At 48.5% G+C, this 13,771-nt stretch overlaps 1 protein-coding gene across 1 annotated transcript in view; it reads left to right on the top strand.

The window, feature by feature from the left end:
- LOC139380678 (cyclic AMP receptor-like protein A) overlaps positions 1 to 13,771 on the top strand; it is a 115,060-nt gene that overhangs the window by 28,282 nt on the left and 73,007 nt on the right. The window contains exons 8-9 of the mRNA XM_071123605.1: positions 405 to 443; positions 11,367 to 11,445. Of these exons, the coding sequence (XP_070979706.1) occupies positions 405 to 443; positions 11,367 to 11,445 (118 nt within the window). The remainder of the gene's footprint in view (positions 1 to 404; positions 444 to 11,366; positions 11,446 to 13,771) is intronic.

Genomic DNA, 13,771 nt, shown 5'->3' with positions numbered 1-13,771 from the left:
AATGTAGATTTCTGTTAATATTTTTCATGTCCTTTCCATTGCCTTGCGTTTTGTTCTACATCCTCCCCTGTATTCATCTATAGTTTATAGTCATCTCTTCCTTTTTGACCTGAGGTTTCAGCAAAGATGTCCCAACTAGCCTTTGATTTCACTTATCCATTATTGTTAGATTGATTGTCTTGAAGGAACAGAGGTAAGAAGGATCGGGGACAGAACCAGAGTCTCCGAGCTCCTTTCTCTTTCTAGTCTGAGATTATTAATAGCAACAGCTATGCTCCTTTCCCCACCAAATTCACAGGATTCTCTGTCTTTTTCTCTCGTCCTCTCTCTCTCCCTTTGTAATCACCCTCACTCTCTCCCTGCCCCTCCCTCTCGCTCTCCCCCCTCTCTCGCTCTCTCTCTAGCTGGATCACAGGCAACCACGTAGCTTGGAGATTTGGGATGTAAGTGAAAACCTCTCAGCCATCAAAGCCAGTGCATAGAGGGAAGACTGGAGGGAGAGAGGGAGGGAGGGAGAGAGGAGGGGGGTGGTCCCTACAGAGAGAGGGGAAGGGGTTTGTATGTTCGGAGGCCAGAGGTTTTTCCTGTGTGTGTGTGTGTGTTCCTTCCTGTACATGTCTGTGTTTCTTCAGAATGTTATGAAGGATTACGTCTCCCCAAGCCTGGATATGACCTGCCAATCACTTAGCGTAGCCAGACATTCACTTATCAAGCCAGGCAATCATGCTAGCGCTCGCAGCATCAGTGAGGAATCAATCTCTCTAACCGCACGCACACATACACCACACACACACACCATACACACATACACACACACACTCTTCTCTATCAATGCAGACAGCAGTGCTAGCACTCCGTCTCTCTGTCTTTTATCAGCCCCCCTCCTCCCCCTCCTAGTTTCCATAGCGCCGTGGGTCGCCTGGGGGACGGGCTGCTTAGAGGATCTGGGAATCTTCATTAAGTCTAATTACATCAAACGAGACGAGAGATTAGAGGCCCGGACGAAGCACGTCAGACAAACACACACACACACACTATATACTGTACACACACACACACCACACATACGCACGCACGTCTGATGCTCAGAGCGAGAGAGTGTGGGTGAAGGGGGGTGGAGGAGAGAGAGAGGGATTAAGGGGTCAGGTAAAAAGGAGAGAACAGAAGGGAGGTTGAGAGGAAAGAGAGAGAGGTTTCATCTCCTGTTCCAAAACTCAGTAGTTAGTCTTCATCAGTGTTCAGTCAAGCGAATATGAAAGATTAAAGAAAGACGGAGAGAGAGAACGAGAGGTCCTCATTCTCCCCCTCTCTCTACCCCTGAGAATAGAGGCAGACAGAAAGGAATATCAAACTGTGGGGGGGGGGGGTGTATTTGATTGAACTCAAACATCAGCGCTTAAGAATTGCTTCATGTGCCTTTTACTCCAGTGTTTCAGACTGACAAACAATCCTCTGGACCCCTCTCCTGAGTTTGTGAAAGGGTGTCAGCCTGCTTATGTGTGTGTGAGAGAGATACTCTACCTATTTTATCCTTCCCCCCTGCCCTCCCTCCCTCTCTGCTCTCTGGCCCATCCCTCCCTTCATGATGTCTTCCTCCTCTGGCCTGAGATGGTAGCATGTTTGTAGCTGAGGTGTTGCCGGTGTGTCTTTCACAAGTGTCTAATTAATGGCGCTTTCATCAGTTGTCCTCTCACTTCAGAGCAGGGCTGGAGAGCTTCTCGAGCTGCAGGATGGCGTGTGGGTGTACATGTTTGTGAGTGCGCAAGCGCTGGCTTCAACTAGTGTTCTTTGTAGTTTCTCCCTCCTTCCTTTCTTTTTGTATCTTGCTTTTTTTCTGTCCATGTTGCTTGTCTTCCTGTGTTCTCCGTCCTTACCTCTCCTGGTCAGTCTCCTCCCCCCTTTCTCACCCCTCTCCCTCCCCTTTTCTCTTTCCATCCATCCATCCATCCCACCCACCCTCCATCCATCCTTCCTCTTTCCGTCTCTCTCCGGGTGGGTGATGTTCAGCTGTAGAGCTCCAGCAGACTCTAATGGCAGATCATTATCATGCTAATTAGAGCACTTTGTAGCTGCCGCTCATTACTCCTCCTCCCTCGTCTCCCCCCTCTCCCCCACCTCTCTAGTCTTCTCCCCCCTCCCTCGTTAAAAGGCCACTCTCCCTCCTCCCCCATCGTTAACGGGAGGCTCTGTGTAATTGGACGCCATTTATTCCGGAGAGCGGGTTATATTAAATCACACAGGGGTGAGGTGAGCACGTTTTCACTACATCCTGTCACTCTGTCACACACACACACACGCACTCGCAAACACACATACACTCATTCACGCACGCACGCGCACCACACACACACTCGCACGCGCAAACACACACACACACACGCGCAAACACACATACACTCACTCACACACACACATACGCACGCACGCGCACACACACGCGCACGCGCAAACACACATACACTCACTCACGCACGCACACGCACACACACACACACATAAACATACACGCGCACACACACATACACTCACACACACACGCACGCACACGCAAACACACATACACTCACACACACACACGCAAGCGCAAACACACATAGACTCACACACACACACACACGCGCACACACACATACACTCACACACACACGCACGCGCACACACACATACACACACGCGCGCACACACACATACACTCACACACACGCACGCACGCACGCGCACACACACATACACTCATTCACACACACACACACACACACATACACTCACACACATGCACACACACACACACACACATACACACACACACATACACTCATGCACACATACACTCCCACACATGCATGCACGCACGCACACACACACATACACTCACACACACACACACACACTCATGCACGCACAGACACATACATACACATGCACGCACGCAGACACATACATACATACATACATACATACATACATACATACACACTCACACACACAAACTCACACACACATACACACACACCCTCAGACAACATGTCCAGACAGCGCCACACTCCCACTTCCCCAGTATCCAGGCAGTACTTACTGAGGATAGTTATGCACTTAGTCTAAACTGCTCTGGATAAGAGCATCTAGTAAGTGATTGTAATGTGAATATAGTTGTTGCTAAATGAACAGAAGTGTAATGTTATTGTTACATAAGCCACTGTGAATGTCAGTTTCTATTTAGGGCAGATATCAAAGGACAATGAAAGAGCCCTGAGATGTTCCAGATCCTATGACTATGACACAGAGTATTTCCTGGTCAGGTCACGTGGTCAGGATGAACTCCTGGCGTAGCATGTGTCTGGCCTGGGGAATGAGGAGTTGGAGTGGATCTGAAAAACAGTGTGGACTCTCTCGCTCTGATGAAACTGAAAGACTGTTCAGGCTTCTACACCTGCATTGCTTGCTGTTTGGGGTTTTAGGCTGGGTTTCTGTACAGCACTTTGAGATATCAGCTGATGTACGAAGGGCTATATAAATAGATTTGATTTGATTTGATTTGTTGAAAGATTGCTAAATGTTGCATTGCTGAACACACATCCTGCTGTCTGCCTTTAGATGCCAGCCTTAGAATGGTCTGTCTATCTGCATGTACAGCAGCAGGGACAGCCTTAGAATGGTCTGTCTATCTACATGTACAGTAGCAGGGACAGCCTTAGAATGGTCTGTCTATCTACATGTACAGCAGCAGGGACAGCCTTAGAATGGTCTGTCTATCTACATGTACAGCAGCAGGGACAGCCTTAGAATGGTCTGTCTATCTGCATGTACAGCAGCAGGGACAGCCTTAGAATGGTCTGTCTATCTGCATGTACAGCAGCAGGGACTGCCTTGGAATGGTCTGTCTATCTGCATGTACAGCAACAGGGACAGCCTTAGAATGGTCTGTCTATCTGCATGTACAGCAGCAGGGACAGCCTTAGAATGGTATGTCTATCTACATGTACAGCAGCAGGGACATCCTTAGAATGGTCTGTCTATCTACATGTACAGCAGCAGGGACAGCCTTAGAATGGTCTGTCTATCTACATGTACAGCAGCAGGGACTGCCTTAGAATGGTCTGTCTATCTGCATGTACAGCAACAGGGACAGCCTTAGAATGGTCTGTCTATCTACATGTACAGCAGCAGGGACAGCCTTAGAATGGTCTGTCTATCTACATGTACAGCAGCAGGGACAGCCTTAGAATGGTCTGTCTATCTACATGTACAGCAGCAGGGACAGCCTTAGAATGGTCTGTCTATCTACATGTACAGCAGCAGGGACAGCCTAAGAATGGTCTGTCTATCTACATGTACAGCAGCAGGGACAGCCTTAGAATGGTCTGTCTATCTACATGTACAGCAACAGGGACAGCCTTAGAATGGTCTGTCTATCTACATGTACAGCAGCAGGGACAGCCTTAGAATGGTCTGTCTGTCTACATGTACAGCAACAGGGACAGCCTTAGAATGGTCTGTCTATCTGCATGTACAGCAGCAGGGACAGCCTTAGAATGGTCTGTCTATCTACATGTACAGTAGCAGGGACAGCCTTAGAATGGTCTGTCTATCTACATGTACAGCAGCAGGGACAGCCTTAGAATGGTCTGTCTATCTACATGTACAGCAGCAGGGACAGCCTTAGAATGGTCTGTCTATCTGCATGTACAGCAGCAGGGACAGCCTTAGAATGGTCTGTCTATCTGCATGTACAGCAGCAGGGACTGCCTTGGAATGGTCTGTCTATCTGCATGTACAGCAACAGGGACAGCCTTAGAATGGTCTGTCTATCTGCATGTACAGCAGCAGGGACAGCCTTAGAATGGTATGTCTATCTACATGTACAGCAGCAGGGACATCCTTAGAATGGTCTGTCTATCTACATGTACAGCAGCAGGGACAGCCTTAGAATGGTCTGTCTATCTACATGTACAGCAGCAGGGACTGCCTTAGAATGGTCTGTCTATCTGCATGTACAGCAACAGGGACAGCCTTAGAATGGTCTGTCTATCTACATGTACAGCAGCAGGGACAGCCTTAGAATGGTCTGTCTATCTACATGTACAGCAGCAGGGACAGCCTTAGAATGGTCTGTCTATCTACATGTACAGCAGCAGGGACAGCCTTAGAATGGTCTGTCTATCTACATGTACAGCAGCAGGGACAGCCTTAGAATGGTCTGTCTATCTACATGTACAGCAGCAGGGACAGCCTTAGAATGGTCTGTCTATCTACATGTACAGCAACAGGGACAGCCTTAGAATGGTCTGTCTATCTACATGTACAGCAGCAGGGACAGCCTTAGAATGGTCTGTCTGTCTAAATGTACAGCAACAGGGACAGCCTTAGAATGGTCTGTCTATCTGCATGTACAGCAGCAGGGACAGCCTTAGAATGGTCTGTCTATCTGCATGTACAGCAGCAGGGACTGCCTTAGAATGGTCTGTCTATCTGCATGTACAGCAACAGGGACAGCCTTAGAATGGTCTGTCTATCTGCATGTACAGCAGCAGGGACAGCCTTAGAATGGTCTGTCTATCTACATGTACAGCAGCAGGGACATCCTTAGAATGGTCTGTCTATCTACATGTACAGCAGCAGGGACAGCCTTAGAATGGTCTGTCTATCTACATGTACAGCAGCAGGGACTGCCTTAGAATGGTCTGTCTATCTGCATGTACAGCAACAGGGACAGCCTTAGAATGGTCTGTCTATCTACATGTACAGCAGCAGGGACAGCCTTAGAATGGTCTGTCTATCTACATGTACAGCAACAGGAACAGCCTTAGAATGGTCTGTCTATCTACATGTACAGCAACAGGGACAGCCTTAGAATGGTCTGTCTATCTGCATGTACAGCAACAGGGACAGCCTTAGAATGGTCTGTCTATCTACATGTACAGCAACAGGGACAGCCTTAGAATGGTCTGTCTATCTACATGTACAGCAACAGGGACAGCCTTAGAATGGTCTGTCTATCTACATGTACAGCAACAGGGACAGCCTTAGAATGGTCTGTCTATCTGCATGTACAGCAACAGGGACAGCCTTAGAATGGTCTGTCTATCTACATGTACAGCAACAGGGACAGCCTTAGAATGGTCTGTCTATCTACATGTACAGCAACAGGGACAGCCTTAGAATGGTCTGTCTATCTGCATGTACAGCAACAGGGACAATCTTAGAATGGTCTGTCTATCTACATGTACAGCAGCAGGGACTGCCTTAGAATGGTCTGTCTATCTACATGTACAGCAACAGGGACATCCTTAGAATGGTCTGTCTATCTACATGTACAGCAACAGGGACAGCCTTAGAATGGTCTGTCTATCTACATGTACAGCAACAGGGACAGCCTTAGAATGGTCTGTCTGTCTACATGTACAGCAGCAGGGACTGCCTTAGAATGGTCTGTCTATCTGCATGTACAGCAACAGGGACAGCCTTAGAATGGTCTGTCTATCTACATGTACAGCAGCAGGGACAGCCTTAGAATGGTCTGTCTATCTACATGTACAGCAGCAGGGACAGCCTTAGAATGGTCTGTCTGTCTACATGTACAGCAACAGGGACAGCCTTAGAATGGTCTGTCTATCTGCATGTACAGCAGCAGGGACAGCCTTAGAATGGTCTGTCTATCTGCATGTACAGCAACAGGGACAGCCTTAGAATGGTCTGTCTATCTGCATGTACAGCAGCAGGGACAGCCTTAGAATGGTCTGTCTATCTACATGTACAGCAGCAGGGACATCCTTAGAATGGTCTGTCTATCTACATGTACAGCAGCAGGGACAGCCTTAGAATGGTCTGTCTATCTACATGTACAGCAGCAGGGACTGCCTTAGAATGGTCTGTCTATCTGCATGTACAGCAACAGGGACAGCCTTAGAATGGTCTGTCTATCTACATGTACAGCAGCAGGGACAGCCTTAGAATGGTCTGTCTATCTACATGTACAGCAGCAGGGACAGCCTTAGAATGGTCTGTCTATCTACATGTACAGCAGCAGGGACAGCCTTAGAATGGTCTGTCTATCTACATGTACAGCAGCAGGGACAGCCTTAGAATGGTCTGTCTATCTACATGTACAGCAACAGGAACAGCCTTAGAATGGTCTGTCTATCTACATGTACAGCAACAGGGACAGCCTTAGAATGGTCTGTCTATCTGCATGTACAGCAACAGGGACAGCCTTAGAATGGTCTGTCTATCTACATGTACAGCAACAGGGACAGCCTTAGAATGGTCTGTCTATCTACATGTACAGCAACAGGGACAGCCTTAGAATGGTCTGTCTATCTACATGTACAGCAACAGGGACAGCCTTAGAATGGTCTGTCTATCTGCATGTACAGCAACAGGGACAGCCTTAGAATGGTCTGTCTATCTACATGTACAGCAGCAGGGACAGCCTTAGAATGGTCTGTCTATCTACATGTACAGCAACAGGGACAGCCTTATAATGGTCTGTCTATCTGCATGTACAGCAACAGGGACAGCCTTAGAATGGTCTGTCTATCTACATGTACAGCAACAGGGACAGCCTTAGAATGGTCTGTCTATCTACATGTACAGCAGCAGGGACAGCCTTAGAATGGTCTGTCTATCTACATGTACAGCAGCAGGGACAGCCTTAGAATGGTCTGTCTATCTACATGTACAGCAGCAGGGACAGCCTTAGAATGGTCTGTCTATCTACATGTACAGCAACAGGAACAGCCTTAGAATGGTCTGTCTATCTACATGTACAGCAACAGGGACAGCCTTAGAATGGTCTGTCTATCTGCATGTACAGCAACAGGGACAGCCTTAGAATGGTCTGTCTATCTACATGTACAGCAACAGGGACAGCCTTAGAATGGTCTGTCTATCTACATGTACAGCAACAGGGACAGCCTTAGAATGGTCTGTCTATCTACATGTACAGCAACAGGGACAGCCTTAGAATGGTCTGTCTATCTGCATGTACAGCAACAGGGACAGCCTTAGAATGGTCTGTCTATCTACATGTACAGCAACAGGGACAGCCTTAGAATGGTCTGTCTATCTACATGTACAGCAACAGGGACAGCCTTAGAATGGTCTGTCTATCTGCATGTACAGCAACAGGGACAGCCTTAGAATGGTCTGTCTATCTGCATGTACAGCAACAGGGACAGCCTTAGAATGGTCTGTCTATCTACATGTACAGCAACAGGGACAGCCTTAGAATGGTCTGTCTATCTACATGCAGCAACAGGGACAGCCTTAGAATGGTCTGTCTATCTGCATGTACAGCAACAGGGACAGCCTTAGAATGGTCTGTCTATCTACATGTACAGCAACAGGGACAGCCTGTGGTCTGTCTATCTACATGTACAGCAGCAGGGACAGCCTTAGAATGGTCTGTCTATCTACATGTACAGCAACAGGGACATGAATGGTCTGTCTATCTACATGTACAGCACAGGGACAGCCTTAGAATGGTCTGTCTATCTACATGTACAGCAGCAGGGACAGCCTTAGAATGGTCTGTCTATCTACATGTACAGCAGCAGGGACAGCCTTAGAATGGTCTGTCTGTCTACATGTACAGCAACAGGGACAGCCTTAGAATGGTCTGTCTATCTGCATGTACAGCAGCAGGGACAGCCTTAGAATGGTCTGTCTATCTGCATGTACAGCAGCAGGGACTGCCTTAGAATGGTCTGTCTATCTACATGTACAGCAGCAGGGACAGCCTTAGAATGGTCTGTCTATCTACATGTACAGCAGCAGGGACAGCCTTAGAATGGTCTGTCTATCTACATGTACAGCAGCAGGGACAGCCTTAGAATGGTCTGTCTATCTACATGTACAGCAGCAGGGACAGCCTTAGAATGGTCTGTCTATCTACATGTACAGCAGCAGGGACAGCCTTAGAATGGTCTGTCTATCTACATGTACAGCAACAGGAACAGCCTTAGAATGGTCTGTCTATCTACATGTACAGCAACAGGGACAGCCTTAGAATGGTCTGTCTATCTGCATGTACAGCAACAGGGACAGCCTTAGAATGGTCTGTCTATCTACATGTACAGCAACAGGGACAGCCTTAGAATGGTCTGTCTATCTACATGTACAGCAACAGGGACAGCCTTAGAATGGTCTGTCTATCTACATGTACAGCAACAGGGACAGCCTTAGAATGGTCTGTCTATCTGCATGTACAGCAACAGGGACAGCCTTAGAATGGTCTGTCTATCTACATGTACAGCAACAGGGACAGCCTTAGAATGGTCTGTCTATCTACATGTACAGCAACAGGGACAGCCTTAGAATGGTCTGTCTATCTGCATGTACAGCAACAGGGACAGCCTTAGAATGGTCTGTCTATCTACATGTACAGCAACAGGGACAGCCTTAGAATGGTCTGTCTATCTACATGTACAGCAGCAGGGACAGCCTTAGAATGGTCTGTCTATCTACATGTACAGCAACAGGGACATCCTTAGAATGGTCTGTCTATCTACATGTACAGCAACAGGGACAGCCTTAGAATGGTCTGTCTATCTACATGTACAGCAACAGGGACAGCCTTAGAATGGTCTGTCTATCTACATGTACAGCAACAGGGACAGCCTTAGAATGGTCTGTCTATCTACATGTACAGCAACAGGGACAGCCTTAGAATGGTCTGTCTATCTACATGTACAGCAACAGGGACAGCCTTAGAATGGTCTATCTATCTACATGTACAGCAGCAGGGACAGCCTTAGAATGGTCTGTCTGTCTACATGTACAGCAACAGGGACAGCCTTAGAATGGTCTGTCTATCTACATGTACAGCAACAGGGACAGCCTTAGAATGGTCTGTCTATCTACATGTACAGCAGCAGGGACAGCCTTAGAATGGTCTGTCTATCTACATGTACAGCAGCAGGGACAGCCTTAGAATGGTCTGTCTATCTACATGTACAGCAGCAGGGACAGCCTTAGAATGGTCTGTCTATCTACATGTACAGCAGCAGGGACAGCCTTAGAATGGTCTGTCTATCTACATGTACAGCAGCAGGGACAGCCTTAGAATGGTCTGTCTATCTACATGTACAGCAACAGGGACAGCCTTAGAATGGTCTGTCTATCTACATGTACAGCAACAGGGACAGCCTTAGAATGGTCTGTCTATCTACATGTACAGCAGCAGGGACAGCCTTAGAATGGTCTGTCTATCTACATGTACAGCAGCAGGGACAGCCTTAGAATGGTCTGTCTATCTACATGTACAGCAGCAGGGACAGCCTTAGAATGGTCTGTCTATCTACATGTACAGCAACAGGGACAGCCTTAGAATGGTCTGTCTATCTACATGTACAGCAGCAGGGACAGCCTTAGAATGGTCTGTCTATCTACATGTACAGCAGCAGGGACAGCCTTAGAATGGTCTGTCTATCTACATGTACAGCAGCAGGGACAGCCTTAGAATGGTCTGTCTATCTACATGTACAGCAGCAGGGACAGCCTTAGAATGGTCTGTTTATCTGCATGTACAGCAGCAGGGACAGCCTTAGAATGGTCTGTCTATTATGATGTGTTCCATTCTGATGAGCAGAAGTGCTTTGATGAGTTAAGGTACTGTTGAGGCCCTGAGAGTAGGGTAGTGGTTAGAGTCCTGGCATTCTGAGGCCTGTTGTCTGGTCATTTTCTAAGCGGGTGACACTCCTCTGAAGCTGTGAACCCGTTCTTTCTCTCTCTCGTTCTCTGTCACACATCGTAACAGAAATACCATGCATTTCTGAATTTGTGTCCCTTTGTCATCCTTTCTTGACCTCCTCCATCGCTCAAGAATGCCGTTCATTACCCGCTATTCTCTCACTTTCTCCGCCTCTCTCGTTCTCTCCTGTTTTGATAACTTCCTCTCACAGTGCCCTGGACAGAAACCCTAGTACTTACCTATTGCGCTATGGTTTTACTTCTCTACACAAGTGCTGAATCAGAGGTGGCTGAAGGATATCTAACCTAAACAAATACCTATACAAAATAAATGGAGTTAAATGTTTTAGATGATTGTCTTTTACTGGCTTTGCAGAGTTCACTGCAGAGTTCACTGCAGAGTTCACTGCACTCCTGGTGTTTTATGCTTATACCAGGGCCAGGAGTTTATCTTGACTACATGATTTGACCAGGGAAAACTCCTGGCCCTAGGCTCCCAGGCCTGAGAGGTCATTACCATTCCACCTGTCAGTCTTCCTCTTTAGTTAGTGTATGCTCTTGAAGTAACTCTTGTGTTCAAGTCAATGGGAGAATCACATTTAAATGTGTGTGGATTTCATGTAAAGACTTGGCCCTCTTGTGTGTAATGCATTTTCCTCTGTCCCCCCACCCTGCAGATGGTACGTCCCACTCTTCACCCTCATCTTCCTCATGATCTGCTGTTACGCCAGAATAATCTACGTAGCCAATGAGAGGGTGAGCCCACCTTCCCATATGTCATGTTCACACGGTCATAATGTAGTGTGGCCAATGGTTGTGCACTCAGTTTATCTTGAAGTGGATGTCTCTGTGAAATTCACCTCAGTGTGCAGTGTTTCCCGCTAACTCTGCCACTGCTGCTTAAAACAATCCCAGGGGAAAAATTTGTGTGTGTGTGTGTGCGCGAGAGAGAAAGTGTGTGTGTGTTTGCCTGTCAGAGAGCTCACAGAGAACCAGTGACTACAAGCCACCAGTGGGGGTGAAACTCAGTTTATCCCTCCCTCCCACTATCGCTCGCTCCCTCTATCCCTCTCCTGTTGGGAGTGTTTTTGTGTTGATGGGCAGCCTGGAGGCAACATACCAGCATGCTCCACATAGCTGCCATCCCCCTGATTCTGGCCTGAGTGACGACACAACACACGGACACAGCCTGGGGCAGCAGTAGTGTGCTGTCTGACCTGAGTGACAACACAACACACGGACACAGCCTGGGGCAGCAGTAGTGTGCTGTCTGACCTGAGTGACAACACAACACACGGACACAGTCTGTCTGACCTGAGTGACAACACAACACACGGACACAGTCTGGGGCAGCAGTAGTGTGCTGTTTGACCTGAGTGACAACACAACACACGGACACAGTCTGTCTGACCTGAGTGACAACACAACACACGGACACAGCCTGGGGCAGTAGTAGTGTGCTGTCTGACCTGAGTGACAACACAACACACGGACACAGTCTGTCTGACCTGAGTGACAACACAACACACGAACACAGTCTGTCTGACCTGAGTGACAACACAACACACGGACACAGCCTGGGGCAGCAGTAGTGTGCTGTTTGACCTGAATGACAACACAACACACGGACACAGCCTGGGGCAGCAGTAGTGTGCTGTCTGACCTGAGTGACAACACAACACACGGACACAGCCTCGGGCAGCAGTAGTGTGCTGTCTGACCTGAGTGACAACACAACACACGGACACAGTCTGGGGCAGCAGTAGTGTGCTGTTTGACCTGAGTGACAACACAACACACGGACACAGTCTGGGGCAGCAGTAGTGTGCTGTTTGACCTGAGTGACAACACAACACACGGACACAGTCTGGGGCAGCAGTAGTGTGCTGTCTGACCTGAGTGACAACACAACACACGGACAGAGCCTGTCTGACCTGAGTGACAACACAACACACGGACACAGCCTGGGGCAGCAGTAGTGTGCTGTTTGACCTGAGTGACAACACAACACACGGACACAGTCTGGGGCAGCAGTAGTGTGCTGTTTGACCTGAGTGACGACACAACACACGGACACAGCCTGTCTGACCTGAGTGACAACACAACACACGGACACAGCCTGGGGCAGCAGTAGTGTGCTGTCTGACCTGAGTGACAACACAACACACGGACACAGTCTGGGGCAGCAGTAGTGTGCTGTCTGACCTGAGTGACGACACAACACACGGACACAGTCTGTCTGACCTGAGTGACAACACAACACACGGACACAGCCTGTCTGACCTGAGTGACAACACAACACACGGACACAGCCTGGGGCAGCAGTAGTGTGCTGTTTGACCTGAGTGACAACACAACACACGGACACAGCCTGGGGCAGCAGTAGTGTGCTGTTTGACCTGAGTGACAACACAACACACGGACACAGTCTGGGGCAGCAGTAGTGTGCTGTTTGACCTGAGTGACGACACAACACACGGACACAGCCTGTCTGACCTGAGTGACAACACAACACACGGACACAGCCTGGGGCAGCAGTAGTGTGCTGTTTGACCTGAGTGACAACACAACACACGGACACAGTCTGTCTGACCTGAGTGACAACACAACACACGGACACAGTCTGTGGCAGCAGTAGTGTGCTGTCTGACCTGAGTGACAACACAACACACGGACACAGTCTGGGGCAGCAGTAGTGTGCTGTTTGACCTGAGTGACGACACAACACACGGACACAGTCTGTCTGACCTGAGTGACGACACAACACACGGACACAGTCTGGGGCAGCAGTAGTGTGTTGTCTGACCTGAGTGACAACACAACACACGGACACAGCCTGGGGCAGCAGTAGTGTGTTGTCTGACCTGAGTGACAACACAACACACGGACACAGCCTGTCTGACCTGAGTGACAACACAACACACGGACACAGTCTGGGGCAGCAGTAGTGTGTTGTCTGACCTGAGTGACAACACAACACACGGACACAGTCTGTCTGACCTGAGTGACAACACAACACACGGACACAGTCTGGGGCAGCAGTAGTGTGCTGTTTGACCTGAGTGACGACACAACACACGGA

The sequence above is a fragment of the Oncorhynchus clarkii genome, chromosome 22, assembly GCF_045791955.1.
Source record: "Oncorhynchus clarkii lewisi isolate Uvic-CL-2024 chromosome 22, UVic_Ocla_1.0, whole genome shotgun sequence".
Classification (NCBI taxonomy): Eukaryota; Metazoa; Chordata; class Actinopteri; order Salmoniformes; family Salmonidae; genus Oncorhynchus; species Oncorhynchus clarkii.
This window is presented reverse-complemented; position numbering and strand designations above follow the sequence as displayed.